Raw genomic sequence first — 19,931 nt, forward strand, 5'->3', positions numbered from 1 at the left:
TTTCTTTACTGCAAGGCAGCATTGGAGACAGTGAAGCCCAATGATGGAGGTAGAGAGGGGCAGTGAAGGCAAATGATGGCCTAGTTCACAGAGATTCTCTCAAGGCAAATCTTTAAAAATGTAGTATAAACGCCAACAACTGGGAAACACTGGCCTGCGAGCGCTCCAATTGGGGAACAGTGTTTACCAAAGGTGTCATGGGCTTTGAAGACGCTCAAACTCAGGACCATAGCTGTCAACTTTCAGATTTGAAAATAAGGGATCAGCAGCCTCACCTGTCCCGGGGACAGTCTATAGCAGTGTTTCCCAAACGTTTTTGGGCAACGGCACACCTGTTTACCGGGAAAAAATCTCGCGGCACACCACCATTAAAGCCCCGCCCCGTGACGTCAGCGCGCAGCGCCACGCCGGGAGGGACGCACAAAAGTGAAAGTTTTTTCCCTTCCCCTTGCCGGGGTGGGAGGAGGCAGCAGAGCGAGGGACTGAGGGACGGCGGCAGCTGAGGCGGCGGCGGCTGTTGTGGTGGTGGCGGCGATAGCGGGCGGAGGAGGAGCCGTCGCCGGGAGTTGCTGCTGCTGCTGTTGCTGCTGCTGCCCGGACATGCCGGCCTCCTCCTCCTCCGCTGTCTCGCGCTCCTCCCTTTTGCGCGCGCTGCCCCGCCGCTCGGCACCAGCACCGCGGAGCCGCCCCCGGCTCGACGCGGATCCTCGCCGCCGCCGCCTCTCGCCGCCCGACTCGCCCGCCTCCCTCCCACGGCACACCAGCCGGTGTCTCACGGCACACTAGTGTGCCGCGGAACACCGGTTGGGAAACACTGGTCTATAGGATATCTAATAATCCGGGATAGCAGCGGGAAGCAGCGGGAAACGGCGCTGGAATAAGGGAATTTCCCGCAAAAAAAGGGAAGGTCGACAGCTATGCTCAGGATGCAAGGGAGAAACGTGCTAAGAGGAAGGCACGCTTGGCAAACCCTCATTGTGATCAACTTCCGCCCGGAAACCTATGCCCCCACTGTGGAAGGACGTGTGGATCCAGAATTGGCCTCCACAGTCACTTATGGACTCACTGTTAAGACCGTGTTTATGGAAGACAATCTTACTTGGCTACGAGGGATCGCTGAAGAAGAAGGAGAAGGAGGAGGAGGAGGAGGAAGAGGAGGAGGAGGAGGAGGAGGAGGAGGAAGAGGAAGAGGAAGAGGAAGAAGAAGAAGAAGAAGAAGAAGAAGAAGAAGAAGAAGTAGAAGTTCACAGAGTGGGAACCTCTGGCACTGTCGGGACGCCAGCTCCCATTAGCCAACATGGCCAACAGTAAGAGACAATTTGAGTCCAAGAACATCTGAAGGGCCACATTGTTCCCTGCTCTGCATCAGAGGAAGGCAGTGGGGTAATGGAAGCAAGCAAGGGGCAATGAAGACAAGTGAGGGCCTAGTTGCCGGAACCCCGGAAAGAACATGTCGCCGACTTCCTGCAAAATGGAAGCTGCCGGAGATGCGAGTGCGAAGGATTTCAAAGCCCTAACTGTAGCGCAAGGGAACTCTTGCCAGAGAATGTGTGTGTGTGTGTGTCTCTCAAATGAAAGGCACCAAATATGCCACCCCACCCAGGCGATAGCTTTCATGAGACATGCCTCCCTGCCCCCACACAGGCATGCAAGGCCTCAGCAGACCCCTCCTTCCGAGATGGGGAGATGAGGTGGAAGTCCGTGAAGGGGAGGGAAAGAGAGACAAAAAGGCCCTGGATATCAGCCTCGCCACCCCCAGATTTCACACAGGCTGCCTGCCAGGAGCACTGTCCAGCGGCAGCTCCCAGGCACAGCTGCGAGGCGGGCCAAGCGACGGAAGGGTGTGCGACAGCAACGTTTTCGGGGCTCCAGGTGCCTCTGCAGCGAGAGCCGCGTCTGCATCAGGCGCTTTCCCTGCAGGGAAACGGAACGGGGGCGAGAGGCAGCTCTGCTTGGCTGCTACCTTTCATCCGAGGCAGTTAACTGGGGCCCTTAACTGCACTTTTTGAATGGGGGAGATAGGACACCGCCCGGCTGGTCTTGTGTCTGGCTGCAAAGCAGCCCTGAGGCAGGACAGAGTTATAAAAAGAGCAAAGAGCAGGGAATTGAAGAATCACAGATTTAGAAGAGGGACCCAAGGGTCATCTAGTCCAACCCGCTGCAGTGCAGGAATTACTGCCAGGGTAGTGACTGGCCCCTTGGCTTCCAGCCTCTGCAGAATTCAAGGTGTTTGCTGCTCTGACTTCCCAGGCGAAGAAGAAAGAGGGCCAATTCTGCTGAGTCTGGCACTGAGATGGGCTCCCAGAGCCACTAGCTCATTGCAAGGCTGTTTGGCTAATTTTAAAATGTACTCCTTTACTTGTTTGCAATATTTCTAAGCCACCTTTAAAACACACACACATACACACACAAATACAAAGCAAATTAAATTACAATTGTTTTAAACAGTGTATTGTAAGCTAGGCAAAGTTGTCTGCTTGTCCTTGTCCCTAAACACACATTTTTCACTGCCTGCAGCAGGAGATCTGGGGAGATCAGAGGCCTGTTTCTGAGCAGAGTGCGTTTCATCGCCATGGAGCCGCTGCAGAAAAGGCCCCGCTCTTGAGACATGATCATCTTAACTCCAGTTAACCGGGCCCCTTAACTGCACTTTGTCAATGGGGGGATAGGACACTGCCCGGCTGGTCTTCTGTCTGGCTGCAGAGCAGCCCTGGGGTAGGACAAAGAGCAGGGAATTGTAGAATCAAGAGGACACCAAGGGTGATCTAGTCCAAATCTCTACTAAAGAATTCATGACAGGTGGCCATCTAGGAAGAGGCAGGTGATGTGACCAAGGCTAGGCAGTGAGTCAAAACAGGAACCCTGAGACTACTACTACTACTAATAATAATAATAATATATGTATACACCGTCCATCTGGCTGGGTTTCCCAGCTGCTGTATTGTTTTCAACAGATCCACTGTTATTGATTATATTTCTGTCCCACTTTTTTCCTCCAGTGAGCTCAAGGCGGCCTACATGATTCTCCCTCTCCCTGTTTTTCTCTCACAACAGCCCTGTGAAGTAGGTTAGGCTGAGAGAGAAGTGACTCTGGCCCGACATCACCCAGGGAGCTTCATGGCTGAGTTGGGGGATTTGAACTCAGGTCTCTCCAAGGTCTTCATCTGCCATGCCATGCTGCCTTTCTGCTTCAGGATGAGAACAGAAATTGTGTGGCAGTGGCACGGCGGCGGCAGCAGGCCCCATTAGCTAAAGTGGTGCTTCAGGTTAAGAATAGCTTCAGGTTAAGAACGGACCTCCAGAACAAATTAAGTTATTAACCCGAGGTACCACTGTATTGTCTTTTTTTCTCCCCCCCCCCCCCGAATTTTAAAGGTGCAGCTTATTTGTGGGTGCGGCTTATATCCGGGCCAATAAGGTATTACTTCCCTTGGTCTGGACACTAGACCTCTGTGGATGCAGCCCAGAATTGCATTAGCCCTCCTTCTCCAACTCCCAGGACAGCAACCCAAGGAAGGAATACCAGGGTGCCTGTATCCCACTCCAATGCAGCCCGGGCAAACAGGGGTACCCGTTGTCCGACCCATACAAAGGCCCCATTCAGATGCCCCATGTGCCACTGTGCCCCCATGACCTGGCAGGAGCTGCCCGCTCCTCCCTGCCTGCAGAGTCACCCCCAAAGAATGTGCCATGCCCATGGATTCAAACAGCCCTTTCTAATGCCCTAACAGTATTTTTTTCTTAAGGGGGATGAATGTTTGGGAGGAGGAAATGGAAAGGGGTGGTTCTCTCACCCCCCCCCCAAAAAAAACCCATTGCCTTACTCTCTTCCTTGCCACAGCCACATGCAAATCTTTCATGCCAGGTTCTGCAACATTTTTTTGGGGGGGTGACCCAGATTGTTGCCTCTGGGGTTAGTATCACCCCAAGGATTAATGCAGCCCTTTGAAGCTCAGGGCTTTCTCGGCTGTGGCCCCGATCTGGTGGGACGCTCTGTCACAAGAGACTAGGGCCCTGTGGGACTTGACATCTTTCCGCAGGGCCTGCAAGACAGAGCTGTTCCACCAGGCCTTTGGCCAAGGCACAGCCTGACCCCCTCCTTCGGTAATCCTCCCAGAACTCCAGCCCAACGGTTGCCATTAATTCGATTTTGAATTGATTCTAGAATGAATTGATTCTAGAATGCTGTGTTACTTTTATTGTTGTTGGCCGCTCTGAGCCCGGCTTCGGCTGGGGAAGGCAGGATATAAATAAAATTTATTATTATTATTACAGTGGTACCTCTGGTTATGTACTTAATTCGTTCCGGAGGTCTGTTCTTAACCTGAAACTGTTCTTAACCTGAAGCACCACTTTAGCTAATGGGGCCTCCCGTTGCCGCCACGCGATTTCTGTTCTCATCCTGAAGCAAAGTTCTTAACCCGAGGTACTATTTCTGGGTTAGCGGAGTCTGTAACCTGAAGCATATGTAACCTGAAGTGTATGTAACCCGAGGTACCACTGTATTATTATTATTATTATTATTATTATTATTATTATTATTGATAAAAGATTATTATTATTATTATTATTATTATTATTATTATTATTATTATTATTTTAAGTGCTGGAAACTCAGCTCTGGAAGGTGGGAGCAAAACAGCAGAGGAAAGTGCTTCCTCTGAGCGCATGTAGAGTGCAGTTCCCTCTCTGCTAGGGCACAGCTATTGTCCGGGAATGGTCAGGCAGCCTTTATCTCTTTCTGTTTCACGACATTCATATCCCACTGTTCTCCCCCTTCCGCATTTCAATCCCCACAACAGCCCTGTGAGGTAGGTCAGGCTGAGAGGCAGGGGCGCTGGCCCCCAAGGTCACACCCAGTGAACTTCCTGGCCGAGTGGAGGGATTTGAATCCAAGCCCGATGATGAAACCACTATGCAACACTGGCTCTCAGAGACAAAGAAGCATTTTGGGGGTTGTGGCCCCCTCTGAACAGGGCAAGGGATGAGACAGCGGCCTGGGGCAAGCCTGCTGCCCCAGGAACAACGTCAAGGCTGAATCTCCTGCCACAGCCTCACTTGTTTGGGACAAGGCCTGGGAGATGGCCTGGGGCACATCTGGGGAGCCAGATGTGGGCTTGCGAGGAGAAGCCATCTTGGCCCCAACTCCTGGAAAGGAGTTGCAAAAGGAGTTACAAGCAGACCCATAGAAGGTGGGGTGAGGGGGCAGCCCCCTTCTAAACAAAGGAAGGGTTTTAAGCGGAAAGGCTCCACAATCAGGAGCAGTAATACTTCAGAATGCCTGTTTCTGGGAATCACGGGGATTCTAGCTTCTTTCGCACCCGGGTCCTGCATGCGGGCTTCCCACAATGGGCATCTGGTGAGAGCAGGACTCTGTGGACTAGATGGGGCACACTGGCCTGATCCACCAGGCCCTTCACCGCTCCTTAGCTTCACTACGCTCAACCGATGGAGCCTCCAGATGCAGGCGCAGTCTACCTCCAAATCCCTGTGACTCACAAGCAAGGAGGGTGCTGCTGCTGCACCCTGGGGCTGCTGCCTGTTGGAGCATCTGCTTGGCCACGCTGAGAACCGGCCGCTTGGGCCAGATGAGGTTTTTTGGCCTGATCCGGCCGCCAGGCTCTTAAAGAGAGGGAACAGGCCTGGCAAAGGCAGCAGGGTGGGGGTAGCGGAGCAGAGGACCAGAAAAATCCAGGCAAATATCCAGGCAGATTTATCCGCCTGCACCCTGTAAAGGCTTGGCAACTGTCACCCCCCCCCCCTCGGCCCTGCAGTTGCTCCAGTCGTGTAAAAATCAGCCCCAAGTCTTTGATTCCTTTTAAGGAGCACTGCGCTCAGTGCCTCGCCTCTCGCTCCCTGGGGCGGGTGAGCTGGAAAATCACTTTGAGTCGCAGAAGGAGAACAATAAAAGAGAGAGAGAGAGAGAGAGGTCTGCGGGCTTCTTCCTGTTGGCTGAGTCAGTTTGGCTGGCCAAACCTCCCCTTCCCTCCTTGCAAAAGTCCAGGGGTAGAGATATCGCCCATGGGATCATCACAAGGCACTCCTTAAACGCCCACCCAAAAATTCCTGGGCACCCAACTTGTTCTCGGATAGAATCACGGGAAGCTGTCTTCGTCGACCGAGTCAGACCATCGGTCCACCTAGCTCAATAATGTTGACTCTGACTGGCAGCAGCTCTGCAGGGAGATTTCCAGCACTACCTGGTGACGCCGCCCTGAGCTGAACCTGCAAAGCAGGCGCTCTAACCACTGAGCGCCATTGCCCTCGCTCCACGACACCCCTCTCCCTGCCAGACAATTTCCAACAGGCAGCTAATTATTCCATTGCCCCCCACACCAAAAAAACAGCTTTCTTCTGACCATAACAATGGCTTTGGGGGGGCACAGCAGGGCACCCCAACTCAGCCCCCTCCTGGCAGCATAGCCTCTGGCTTTCTTCACATGCAGGCTGCAATGACCCATGCTGGGTGGTGTTATAAGAACATTAAATAAACCTTCATAAATGTACAAGGCAAACACATGCATAAGTATATAAACCACGTGTCTGAAATAGTACAGGAGAACAATCCCAAAGCCATTTTGACTCTCCCAAACCATTTTGACTCTCCCAAATTGTCCTCAAATATTTCTCTGAAAGGAGGAAGGAAATGGCATTGACTTTTACTTAACCTGTCTTAAGGGCGTTATTTGTGTATGAAGAGGGTGAGCCTGTGACCTGAATTCAGGAATTCAGGTATTTACCATCACAAAAGAATGGTCAGGCTGCCCAGGTAAAGCAATCAGTGACCATTATCAGGTATCCTAGGATTTCTGCTGGAAACTGCCTCTTGTGATGTATTTCTGCTGTAGACCACCCCCTTCTGTGATGTATGTATGATGTTTTGGGGGGTGGTTTCTGGCTACAAGGTGGGCAACTTCAAAAGTCTATATAAGGGCTTGCACACCATTGTTCTGGGTTCCTCCTCCCTCCTGTATGTGGTGAGTGAAGACCCTGTTGCAACAGTTGGATAAAGATCAGGCTTACTAGCCGCTTTGCTTCTCAATATTCTCTGGCTGGCCTCTGTTATTTTCTCCTACCGATGGGGAACCCACAGAAGGACTCTATACGGGCTCTTGGATACCCCATAAGGGAAAAGGAGCAGTTTTTCCTATAACAGTGGGTTAGGGACTAGCCACTTACTGAGCAGAGAGTCGTCCTCAGGGGTCTCTGCACCCGTCATACTTGCAGGGGGAGGGAGCCCGACAGGAGGAGGTGATGAAAGGTCTGCAGAGAAGAGAAGAGAAGAGAAGAGAAGAGAAGAGAAGAGAAGAGAAGAGAAGAGAAGAGAAGAGAAGAAAAACCAGTTTTGTTATTGAAAATTCTAGTGCCCAACTAAGAGCAACAGAAAAGGAAGGACACAGAAATTTGGAAGGAAGGATGGAGAGGTTTGATTATTGAGGCAGCTGATGAAGGAATAATAGAAGCATAGAATTGTAGAGTTGGAAGGGACCCTGAGGGTTGTTGTAAGAATTTATAAATCTCAAATATATAAATCATATGTTCATAAATTTACAAGGCAAACACACACATAAGGATATAAACCACGTGCCTGAAATAGTACAGGAGACGCATCCTGAAGTCATTTTGACTCTCCCAAATTGTCCTCAAATATTTCTCTATAGAGAGGAAGGAAATGGGAAAGCAGGGTTCTTCGGAGGCCTATTAATGCCACCGGATATTCTCTGAGGAAAAGTTAGTGGAAGACCACCTCAAAACCCAAAGCCCTCCTCCCCCCTTCCCCTGTTATAAGAATTCTAAGGTCCCAAGTGGGACGCAGGTGGCGCTGTGGGTTAAACCACAGAGCCTAGGGCTTGCCGATCAGAAGGTCGGCGGTTTGAATCCCCACCACGGGGTGAGCTCCCGTTGCTCGGTCCCCGCTCCTGCCAAGCTAGCAGTTCGAAAGCACGTCAAAGTGCAAGTAGATAAATAGGTACTACTCCAGCAGGAAGGTAAACGGCGTTTCTGTGCGCTGCTCTGCTTCGCCAGAGGCGGCTTAGACATGCTGGCCACATGACCCGGAAGCTGTACGCCGGCTCCCTTGGCCTGTAAAGCAAGATGAGCGCCGCAACCCCAGAGTCGTCCGCGACTGGACCTAATGGTCAGGGGTCCCTTTACCTCTACTTTAAGGTCCCAAATATACAATAAACATTCATAAATGTACAAGGCAAACACATACATAAGTATATAAACCACATGCCTGAAATAGTACAGGAGAGCAATCCTGAAGTCACTTTGAGTTTCTGAAATTGACCTCAAATATTTCTCTGCAAGGAGGAAGGAAATGAGAAAGCCTCTCTCTTGTCTTTTGCTTACCTGTCTTAAGGACATATTTGTGTATGAATAGGGTGAGCCTGTGAACTGGATTCAGGAATTAAAAGTATTTATCATCGCAAAGGAAAGGCCAGGCTGCTCAGGTAAAGCAATCAGTGACCATTAACAGATATCCTGGCAAACAGGTTTTCTGCTGGAGACAGCCTCTTGTGATGTATTTCTGATGTAAACCATCCCCTTCTGTGATGCATATATGATGTTTTGGGGGAGTGGTCTTGGGCTCCAGGGTGGGCAATTTCAAAAGTCTATATAAGGGTTTAATGAGACGCGGGTGGCGCTGTGGGTTAAACCACAGAGCCTAGGGCTTGCCGATCAGAAGGTCGGCGGTTTGAATCCCCGCGACGGGGTGAGCTCCTGTTGCTCGGTCCCTGCTCCTGCCAACCTGGCAGTTCGAGAGCACCTCAAAGTGCAAGTAGATAAATAGGTACCGCTCCGAGGGGAAGGTAAACGGCGTTCCCGTGCGCTGCTCTGGTTTGCCAGAAGCAGCTTAGTCCTGCTGGCCACATGACCCAGAAGCTGTATGCTGGCTCCCTCAGCCAATAAAGCAAGATGAGCGCTGCAACCCCAGAGTCGGCCAGGACTGGACCTAATGGTCAGGGGTCCCTTTACCTTTACCTTGGGCTCCAGGGTGGGCAATTTCAAAAGTCTATAAGGGTTTATGTACCATTGTTCTGGGTTCCTCCTCCCTTCTGCGTGTGGTGAGGGGGGACCCTGTTGCAACAGTTGAATAAAGATCAGGCTTACTAGACGCTTTGCTTCTCAATATTCTCTGGTTGGCCTCTGTTATTTTCTCCTACCAATAGGGAACCCACTTAAGGACTCTATCTGGGCTCTTGGATACCCGATAAGGGGAAAAGAGCAGGGTTTTCCCCCCTTATAACATGGTCACCTAGTCCTGAAATGCTGAAATATGCAGCTGTCCCAGATGGGGACTGATCCTGCAACCTTGGCATCATCAGCACCATGCTCTAGCCCACTGAGGAAGGTAGGAAGGGCAGGGAAGTTTGGCTATTGAGTGCTGAATTGTCAGCCATCAATAGGAGGGAAGGAAGTAGACATATGGGGCAGGATAGGGGGCCAAGACGAAAGGACCAAGCATGGGCACGCTCACTGCTATGCTCCCCAACAACAACCCCACCTAAATTTCCTCCCAGGCATATCCCTAACAACCCCCTCCCTGCAGCCCTCCTGCCTCCCCCCACCCATGTGAAACACCTCCATTGCCCCACCAAGACAGGGGTCAGCAAACTTTTTCAGCAGGGGGCCGGTCTACTGTCCCTCAGACCTTGTGGGGGGACCGGACTATATTTTTTTGAGGGAAATAATGAACGCATTCCTATGCCGCACTAATAATAATAATAATTTATTTATACCCCGCCCATCTGGCTGGGTTTCCCCAGCCACTCTGGGCGGCTTCCAACAGAACACTAAAATACAATAATCTATTAAACATTAAAAGCTTCTAAAAGCCCTAAACAGGGCTGTCTTCAGATGCCTTCTAAAAGTTTGGTAGTTTTTCCCCTCTTTGACATCTGGTGGGAGGGCGTTCCACAGGGCGGGTGCCACTACCGAGAAGGCCCTCTGCCTGGTTCCCTGTAACTTGGCTTCTCTGAGCGAGGGAACCACCAGAAGGCCCTCGGAGCTGGATCTCAGTGTCTGGGCAGAACGATGGAGGTGGAGACGCTCCTTCAGGTATACTGGACCGAGGCCGTTTAGGGCTTTAAAGGTCAGCACCAACACTTTGAATTGTGCTCGGAAATGGGCGGGCCAGTGTAGTTCTTTCAAGACCGGTGTTATATGGTCTCAGTGGCCGCTCCCAGTCACCAGTCCAGCTGCCGCATTCTGGATTAGTTGCAGTTTCCGGGTCACCTTCAAAGGTAGCCCCACATAGAGCGCATTGCAGTAGTCCAAGCGGGAGATAACTAGAGCATGCACCACTCTGGCGAGACAGTCTGCGGGCAGGTAGGGTCTCAGCCTGAGTACCAGATGGAGCTAGTAGACAGCCACCCTGGACACAGAATTGACCTGCGCCTCCATGGACAGCTGTGAGTCCAAAATGACTCCCAAGCTGCGCACCTGGTCCTTCAGGGACACGGTTACCCCATTCAGGACCAGGGAGTCCTTCACACTCCTGTCCCCCAAAAACAGTACTTCTGTCTTGTCAGGATTCAACCTCAATCTGTTAGCTGCCATCCATCCTCCAACCGCCTCCAGAGCTGCCTTTTAAATAAAAGCACACGTTCCACTCATGTAAAAACACCAGGCAGGCCCCACAAATAACCCAGAGATGCATTTTAAATAAAAGGACACATTCTACTCATGCAAAAAGACACAGATTCCTGGACTGTCCACGGGCTGGATTTAGAAGGCGACTGGGCCGGATCCAGCCCCCGGGCCTTAGTTTGCCTACCAGGAGAGCTGTGGTCCTCCACACCCACAGTGATGCTCTCCCAAAATGGGTGATGACATCAGAAACAGTTGCACCCCACCTCCCCAAAGCCAACCAGACCAGAGGTGTTTACAATTGCAGGCGAAGAATAAGCATGCTTCAGCATAGAACATCTGGGGGGAAATGAGCTCTGCGCATTGTTTTGAATTTCCTCTGAATTCTGACGCAGGTTTGCAGGTCTGCGGGTGTGTCTGAGGGCTGTGTGGGGAAGGGAACATGAAACAGCATGGGCGTGCGTGCAGAGGTTTGTGCTTCCAACGCCCCCACCCACCCACCGGATCTATCCCCCTCCCCGCCTTCAACCCCCCCCCCATCTTGGCAACCCCCTTGGCTCCCAGATAGAGGGCCGTAGCCCCAAACTTCCAAGGGACTCGCCCCACCAGATCCCATCTCCCCTTGGAATGCCTCCCGGGGAGCAGAGATGGTCTGGGGTTTTCCCCCAACCAAGATGTCAAAAGGAGCGGAGCGGCTTAAAATAAAAATACATGCATGTGCAGAGACCCAAATTCTGTAGCAGGCCCAGGCAGCAGAGGAGGGACTGCGCCCAACATAAACTTTACACACCCAGCCCGCTTTTGCAAGCAGGGATCTAGACCTCTCTCTCTCTCTCTCCCCCCTCGGCTTTTTAAAAGTAATTTGTTTTCTCTTCTAAAAGCTTTGCTTACGGGATGAAAAACACAAACACGCACGCAACAGCTGCTGCCTTGTTTGCAAGAGGGCCCCACTGACTTGCACGCAAAACATCTCTGGCAGCAAGTGGTGTAGCTGGTGTACCGGGGAGGGTTGTCGCCAATGCTAGCCCTACTCAGAGTAGACCCACCTGAAGCTCATGAGCATGCATGACTTGGGTTCATTCGCTTCAGTGGGTCCGCTTCGAGGAGAACGTGACTCGATGCACCTCAACAAATTTAAAGCACTTTCCCCCCATGGAAATGTAGTTTGGCGCCCACCAAGAGAGCTACAGTTCCCAGCACCCACAAGAAACTACTATTCCCAGCACCCACAAGAAACTACTATTCCCAGCACCCACAAGAAACTACTATTCCCAGCACCCACAAGAAACTACTATTCCCAGCACCCACAAGAAACTACAATTCCCAGCACCCACAAGAAACTACTATTCCCAGCACCCACAAGAAACTACAATTCCCAGCACCCACAAGAAACTACTATTCCCAGATTTCTTCTTTGGGTGGGTGGTATGCAGCCAGTGTTTGTTTTCCCCTCTGAAATTCACTCCAAATGCACACCTCTATATCAATTGGGACATGACCATTTGTATTGGGGGGCCCTGCACCCCAACATCTCTGCAGGGGGAATAAAGAGGGGAAGCCCATGCCCCCCCCACCTTAGCTGCCTTATGCCAAGTCAAACATACACCGCATTGAGCTCAGTAACATCAACACTGGCTGGCAGAAACACTCTGGGTTTTCAGGTATTTGCATCCTTACGGGGAGATGCTGCCAGAAATTGAACCCAGGGCCTTGCAGTCTTTTGGCAAAGGGAATAATCTCAGGGCTCTCTGCCTTGCTCCTAAGCAGAGGGGCCGACACACGCCCTGCGCCAGCCTAAGCTAGAAGGCAGAATCTGGCCTATTCCTGGTTGGTTGTCCAAAAAAAAAAAAAAGGTTCAGGGACAGATAAAGGTGGATTCTGTTCCTTCTCTCCCAAGCTTCCAACTCCCGCACTGAGAGGCAGTATGGCATAGTGGTTAGAGTGTCGGACCAACTCAGACAAGAAGCTCACTGTTTGACCTTGACGACCAATCCCTGCCTCTCAGTCTAACCTACCTCACAGGGTTGTTGTGGGGATGGAATGGGGGGAAAGGCCATGTCGGAGGAAAAGGTAGGATAGAATGGAAATAAATAAAGGAACCAGGAAGCTGGAAATGAGCACAGATGCTCTGGATAGTCGGAGGGGCCGGAGGCGACTTCTCCTGCCGAGACGCCGCAGACAAGACAGGCCTCCGCCTTTCCAAAAAGCCTCCCCCACAGATGGATGGGCCTCATGGGTCGGGAATGGGATGGGGCCGGCAGGGACTCCTCTCGCCAGCGGCTCTGGAAACCGCTCCAGGCCTCTCCTGCCCACGGCTCAGGCAGGAATCCGGAACCAGACGCCCTCCGTGGCACGACCGGGCATGCCGCAGGCTCTTGCCGGTTGCCAGCACAGACCAGATGCCCCAAATGTGAGCTCAGGAGCAAGGTCTGGTGGGTGAGAGGCATCGGGAGATGAAGAACAGAGGAAGAAGAGTCCTGGTGGACCAGACCAGTGGCCTGTCCAGTTCAGCATCTCCTTCTCCCAGTGGCTCCCAGTTGCCCCTTATGGGAAACCTGCTAGAAAAATGCAATCGCTGCTGCTGAAAGAAGTAGTGCGACTCATGCAACACATTGGCGATTAATGCACACAGAGCAAGAATTATACATTCTTTATCAACCTTCCGAGAAAAATACAAAACATTAAACAAAGCTACAAAGACTTGCAAACGACCCAGCCTAAAATGAACTTATAATGTCTGGTTTCAATAGATTTTTCAAATGCTTAACTCAGTCAGTTCATGAAGATACTAACAAAAGGTAAGTTCGATATTCACAATACCGAGTGGTGCTAGTAGAGCTATAAGGTAAAGGTAAAGGGACCCCTGACCATTAGGTCCAGTCGTGACCGGCTCTGGGGTTGCGGCACTCATCTCGCTTTATTGGCTGAGGGAGCCGGCGTACAGCTTCCGGGTCATGTGGCCAGCATGACTAAGCTGCTTCTGGCGAACCAGAGCAGCGCACAGAAACGCTGTTTACCTTCCCGCTGGAGCGGTACCTATTTATCTACTTGCACTTTGACGTGCTTTCAAACTGCTAGGTTGGCAGGAGCAGGGACCGAGCAACGGGAGCTCACTCCGTCACGGGGATTTGAACCACCAACCTTCTGATCGGCAAGCCCTAGGCTCTGAGTTATAGAACACAGCACACACACCCCGCGCCCCCTAGTAGAGTTGTAGATAGATGTTAATAAAGATGTAGACAATGAAGTTGTAGATGACAGGGTGCCGGCGTTTTGCACCTGTTTCACCCTGCTCCTGCCAACCTAGCACTTCGAAAGCACTTCAAAGTGCAAGTACATAAATAGGTACCGCTCCGGCAGGAAGGTAAACGGCGTTTCCATTCGCTGCGGCTTAGTCATGCTGGCCACATGACCTGGAAGCTGTATGCCGGCTCCTTCGGCCAATGAAGCGAAATGAGCACCGCAACCCCAGAGTCAGCCACGACTGGACCTAATGGTCAGGGGTCCCTTTACCTTTACTTTACAACTCTACTAGCATCTCTCAGTATTGTGAATATCATCGAACTTACCTTTTGTTGGTATCTTCATGAACTTATTTAATAGACTGAGTTAAGCATTTGAAAAATCTATTGAAACCAGACATTATAAGTTCATTTTAGGCTGAGTAGTTTGCAAGTCTTTGTGGCTTTGTTTAATGTTTTGTATTTCCCTTATGGGAAACCAGCAAGCATCATTCGAGCAAAATTTCACTGCGGATTTAACACTGCACCAAATCCAATGGCCTCAGCACATGACAGATCATGCAATCTCAACAAAGCTCAACTAAGTCACCCACAACCTGCAATATTCATTCTCCCATGCCACAACACCCTGGTAGTTGATGGTAACTTAGAGCTTCATTAAACGCAACCCTTTTATTCTGCATTTCCCCTGTAAAATGGGAGCTCTTGTTTGTATTATTTAGGAGCTAAAATCTCCATCAGAGAACTACAGCGTCCTCTAGCTCAGCAGGAATCACAGCGGAAGAATTCCTGATAGACACGTCATTCAACCTCTGTTTAAAAATCTCCAAGTCCACCACCTTCTGAGGTTCTCCTGTGGTCTAAACGAGTGAGCCTCTTGGGCTTGCTGATCAGAAGGTTGGCGGTTCGAACCCATGGAACGGGGTGATCTCCCGTCTCTCTGCCCCAGCTCCTGCCAACCTAGCTGTTCGAAAGCACACCAGTGTAAGTAGATAAATAGGTACCACTGTGGTGGGAAAGTAAACAGTATTTCTGTGCGCTCTGGCTTCCGTCACGGTGTCCTGTTGCGCCAGAAGCAGTTGAGTCATGCTGGCCACATGACCTGGAAAGCTGTCTGTGGACAAACGCCGACTCCCTCGGCCTGAAAGCAAGATGAGCGCCGCAACCCAATAGTTGCCTTTGACTGGACTTAACCATCCGGGGTTGTTTTTTTTAATGACTGATACCCACATTCTGGTCAAAAAGGGACGCGGTTGGTGCTGTGGGTTAAACCACAGAGCCTAGGATTTGCTGATCAGAAGGTCGGAGGTTCGAATCTGCGACACGGGGTGAGCTCCCGTTGCTCGGTCCCAGCTCCTGCCCACCTAGCAGTTCGAAAGTACGTCAAAGTGCAAGTAGATAAATAGGTACCGCTCCGACGGGAAGGTAAACGGCATTTCCGTGCGCTGCTCTGGTTCGCCAGAAGCGGCTTAGTCATGCTGGCCACATGACCCGGAAGCTGTACGCCGGCTCCCTCGGCCAATAAAGCAAGATGAGCGCCGCAACCCCAGAGTTGGCCACGACTGGACCTAATGGTCAGGGGTTTCTTTACCTTTACCTTTACCCGCATTCTGACATTTGCAATCCAGCTGATATCGGCACTCTGACCCACACGTATGTCCAGGACCGGCCAATTTGGTTGAGGGACCTTTGCAAATTTCTCCCCCGTCCTGTCCACCCATGTATGATGCTGTTAGGAGCCCTCTTACACCCAGCTCAGGACTTTCTGCAAGCAGCTGCACCCCAGGGTGCTGCCAGCTCTACAGCCAGAGTTTCCTCGGGAAGGGGGACTTTGGGGATTGAATCTGGAGATGACTTGTACCCCACCACTAGACCAAAACCCAACTGGCCTCTTACCTGTGGGGAAGAGAGGCTCAACGGTGGGGAGAGGCTTGTCTGGGGAGACTGTTCCGCTGCCGTTCTCGCCACTTCCATACCCATCTGCAAGGGAAAGCAGGTACCACAATGTGAGTGTCACCTGAGCCAGCATAGAGTCGTAGCATTGTACAATTGGAAGGGACCCCTGAGGTTCATCTAGCCCAACCCTCGGCAATGCAGGAATCACAGCAGAATAATAATAATAATAATAATAATAATAATAATAATAATAATAATAATAATAAGAGTTTATATACCATCCTATACCTGGAGGTCTCAGGGCGGTTCACAGAAAAGATCACAAGATATATCAGAATAAAAGTGTTGGTGCTGACCTTTAAAGCCCTAAACGGCCTCGGCTCAGTATACCTGAAGGAGCATCTCCACCCCCATTGTTCAGCCCGGACGCTGAGGTCCAGCACTGAGGGCCTTCTAGCGGTTCCCTCCCTGCGAGAAGCTAAGTTACAGGGAACTAGGCGGAGGGCCTTCTTGGTAGTGGTGCCCTCCCTGTGGAACGCCCTCCCACCAGATGTCAAGGAAATAAACAACCATCTGACTTTTAGAAGACATCTGAAGGCAGCCCTGTTTAGGGAAACTTTTGATGTTTAATAGATAGATTGTTGTATTTTAATATTCTGTTGAAAGCCGCCCAGAGTGGCTGGGGAAACCCAGCCAGATGGGTGGGGTATAATAATAATAATAATAATAATAATAATAATAATAATAATTATTATTATTATTATTATTATTATTAGTTCAGTACTTTGGTATTTTAATTCCAAGAGATATAATCCAGAACCAAAACCAGGTAATAGGAACAAAAGAATCAAAGAGGTTTCCTTAGACACTGGCTGGTGGGAGTCATTAAACCTTACCCTTTGGGGAAGAGTAAATGAATATTACTCCCATATAATATCCCAAGAGGAATCACAGTCCATATTCCCAGAAAATAAGCTCATTATTAAAGAAATGCCTATGGGGTTCTTCAACTCCAAGATTATCATTATTAAAAACGCAATTAAACAAGGAGAAAAGTATTCGGATGTATAAATACTAATGGGGGGGAGTTAAAATTGTCAGATGATAATATTATCCTAAACCACACTCTAAGTATGTGCGGTTTGACAGTGGGTCAACAGAGATTACCCTTACTTTTGCCAAAAGACTGATATTGATCCATTGGAAAGATAATACTATCCCCCCCTTTGATCAATAAATAGAAAATATGATAGAAGATATTTCTTGTGACATACGAACAGATTGCTTTTAGACGTATGTTGTGAATGGATAAATATGACATTTGGAATGCAGTTTTTCTGTTTTTTTATCTCCTTCAATTTATTTCTTCACTGAAAATGAAATATAAATACACCGAGAGCCTCCTCCACCTTCACGAATTTGTCCAATCCTCTTTTAAAGCCGTTCAAGGTGGCGGCTGTCATTGCCTCTTGTGGGAGGGAGTTCCACAGGTGAACTCTGCACTCTGTGAAGGACTTCATTTTGTCTGCCCTGAATCTTCAGACACACAGCTTTTGCAAAAACGAGATTCGGACATTGCGGCAAGCTCCGCCATACGTCCTTTGCATAGCCAAACGTGGTGCTTTGGAAGAGGCGGAAATTTCCCTAGCCCAACCCTCACCTCCGGACGCCTCGTCCGCTAGCAGATCCTCATCGTCGGAAAGCTCCGCGTATTTCCTCCAGCGCTGGCGCACGGCCTCCGATTCTGTGTCTTCAGGGAAGGAGGACTCATCTGACCGCTTGGACGCGTGAGCCACCTGAGAGCAGGGAAAGAAGAGCGGTTAGGTGGAAGAAGGATGCTGCTCTCGTCTTGAGTATGGAGCTCCCACCTTCTCTCTCCCCTACCAGGATCCGTCCCAGGAAGGGTTGCCACCACCTGCCGTTCTAGCCTGGTGCAGATTCTCTGCAACCTAGCCTCCTCTGCCACCCCAACAGGGCTGGATTTCGGTTTGGTGAGGCCCTAAGATACTGAAGGCAATGGGGCCCTTATATGTCCAGCTGTCCTTGGTCAACAACAAATTGCCACTGTTTTTTTGTGTTGAATATATGCTATACGGTAATTGATGGACCTAATAGGTATCTAAAGCCATTTGCACATAACAAAATGTGTATTTTATCAAAGTAATTGTTGAACTGAAATACAACTAGGAAGAAATATATTAATAGTGAAATAATTATTAAGCTCTAACTTAAAATGATTTTTTTTATTCATAACAAACTTAATAATGCAAACACACTGGCATTTGGCAATAACAAAAGTTTCTTTAGAAACGCAATTTACAAAGACATATAATAGTCTCTACAAACTTGCTATAACAAGAAATAATAATACAGTGGTGCCCCGCAAGACGAATGCCTCGCAATATGGAAAACTCGCAAGACGAAAGAGTTTTCCGTTTTGGAGGTGCTTCGCAAAACGGATCTCCTATGGGCTTGCTTCGCAAGACGAAAATGTCTTGCGAGTTCCTGCTGGTTTTTCCCCCCTTCCCCCCCTTTTTCTAAGCCGCTAATCCGCTTATCAGCTGATCCGATAAGCCGCTAAAAGCCGCTAATAGCGCTAATCCGCTAATCCGTCAATGGGCTTGCTTCGCAAGACGGAAAAAACCGCTAGACGAAGAGAATCACAGACCGGATTCTTTTTGTCTTGCGAGGCACCACTGTAGGTGTCAATCTATGATGCAAACTACTAATAATTATAAATAGCAGAATGTAGGCACCCTATATATAGAAATGAGCAAACCAGTGATATTTTAGGGAGCAGGCTAGCAGGCGGGGCCCATTACGTACATCATAGGAGCCAACACAACACAACACAACACAACACAACACAACACAACACACAACACTACACAACACACAGTTGCTGTATGTAGGTTTTATTTTGTTTGTTTTTTCCTTTTGTTTTGGAAATGTACATCCAGTTTTTTTCCCCTTTAAATTTTTTGGGGGCCCCAAAGAGAGTGGGGCCCTAAGCTAGAGCTCCTCCACAATGGGGCAGAATTTGGTGGCGCAAGTGTGTGTGCCCCACAAACCCCACCCCTGACCTATACAGTCATACCTCATGTTACGTTTGTTTTATGTTACGTTCTTTCAGGTTACATCCCGTGGCGACTCGGAAGTACAGTGGTGCCCCGCAAGACGAATGCCTCGCAAGACGGAAAACTCGCTAGACAAAAGAGTTTTCCATTTTGGAGGTGCTTCGCAAAACAAATTTCCTATGGGCTTGCTTCACAAGACGACAATGTCTTGCGAGTTCCTGCTGGGTTTTTTTCCTCCCCCCCTTTTCTAAGCTGCTAAGCCGCTTATCAGCTGATCCGATCAGCAGATAAGCCGCTAAAAGCCGCTAATAGCGCTAATCCGCTAATCCGTCAATGGGCTTGCTTCGCAAGACGAACAAAACCGCTAGACGAAGAGAATCACAGAACGGATTCTTTTCGTCTTGCGAGGCACCACTGTACTGGAAAGGGTTACTTCCGGGTTTCGCCGCTCTCGCATGCGCAGAAGCACAAAATGACGCCACGCTCATGCTCAGAAGCAGAGCGGTGAATCGCAACCCGCATGTGTGCAGACGCGCTGCTGCGGGTTGCGCTCTTTTCATGTTGCGAACGGGCCTCCGGAACGGATCCCGTTCGCAACCAGAGGTACCATTGTATTTGTTCCAGACCAAAGATGGCAGCCAGGCCCAGATGGAACATTCCCAATTGTTGGAAGAGCCCTGAGGGTGGATTGAGTCCAAAGGCCTTCTGCCCACAATGGGAAACCCGCAATCAGGATTCGAACACAAGAGCAAAGTCTCCGCTCCTGCGCTTTCCAGGGACTGGGACTTGGAGGTAGGCTGCCCCTGGATATGATGAGTCCTTCTCTTTCGATGCCTCAGTGGGAAGACGAGAGACATCGATGAACCGCAGAAGATCCTGCTGGATCCGGCCAGTGATCCATACAGCCCAATGTCCTGTTCTCAAAGATGTCCCAAGCAAGGACTGAGCATATCTCTGAACTTGTGAATCCCCAGCCACTGGCGTTTCAATATTTTATTGAAAGTTTTCAACATGCGATACAATAAAAGCCAATCTAATCTAGAGAGAAAGATACAGAAAAGCCCAAAATAAGAGAAAAAACCAAAAGGCAAGAGAGAGAAGGGGGAAAAAAGATATAAAAACC

At 49.9% G+C, this 19,931-nt stretch overlaps 1 protein-coding gene across 20 annotated transcripts in view; it reads right to left on the reverse strand.

The window, feature by feature from the left end:
• The window catches only part of HSPG2 (heparan sulfate proteoglycan 2), a 210,720-nt gene that overhangs the window by 146,659 nt on the left and 44,130 nt on the right, over positions 1–19,931 (reverse strand). For 17 of the 20 annotated variants that reach the window (XM_083514558.1, XM_083514554.1, XM_083514555.1 and 14 more), the window contains exons 2-4: positions 17,392–17,527; positions 15,732–15,815; positions 7,180–7,263 (exon numbers count right to left, since the gene is read on the reverse strand). In XM_083514558.1, coding sequence (XP_083370684.1) covers positions 7,180–7,263; positions 15,732–15,815; positions 17,392–17,527 — 304 coding nt within the window. The remainder of the gene's footprint in view (positions 1–7,179; positions 7,264–15,731; positions 15,816–17,391; positions 17,528–19,931) is intronic. The other 3 variants (XM_083514549.1, XM_083514543.1, XM_083514541.1) reach the window with 1 other exon arrangement.

The sequence above is a fragment of the Podarcis liolepis genome (genome assembly GCF_965112155.1).
Source record: "Podarcis liolepis genome assembly, chromosome: 7".
In the NCBI taxonomy this organism is placed as follows: domain Eukaryota; kingdom Metazoa; phylum Chordata; class Lepidosauria; order Squamata; family Lacertidae; genus Podarcis; species Podarcis liolepis.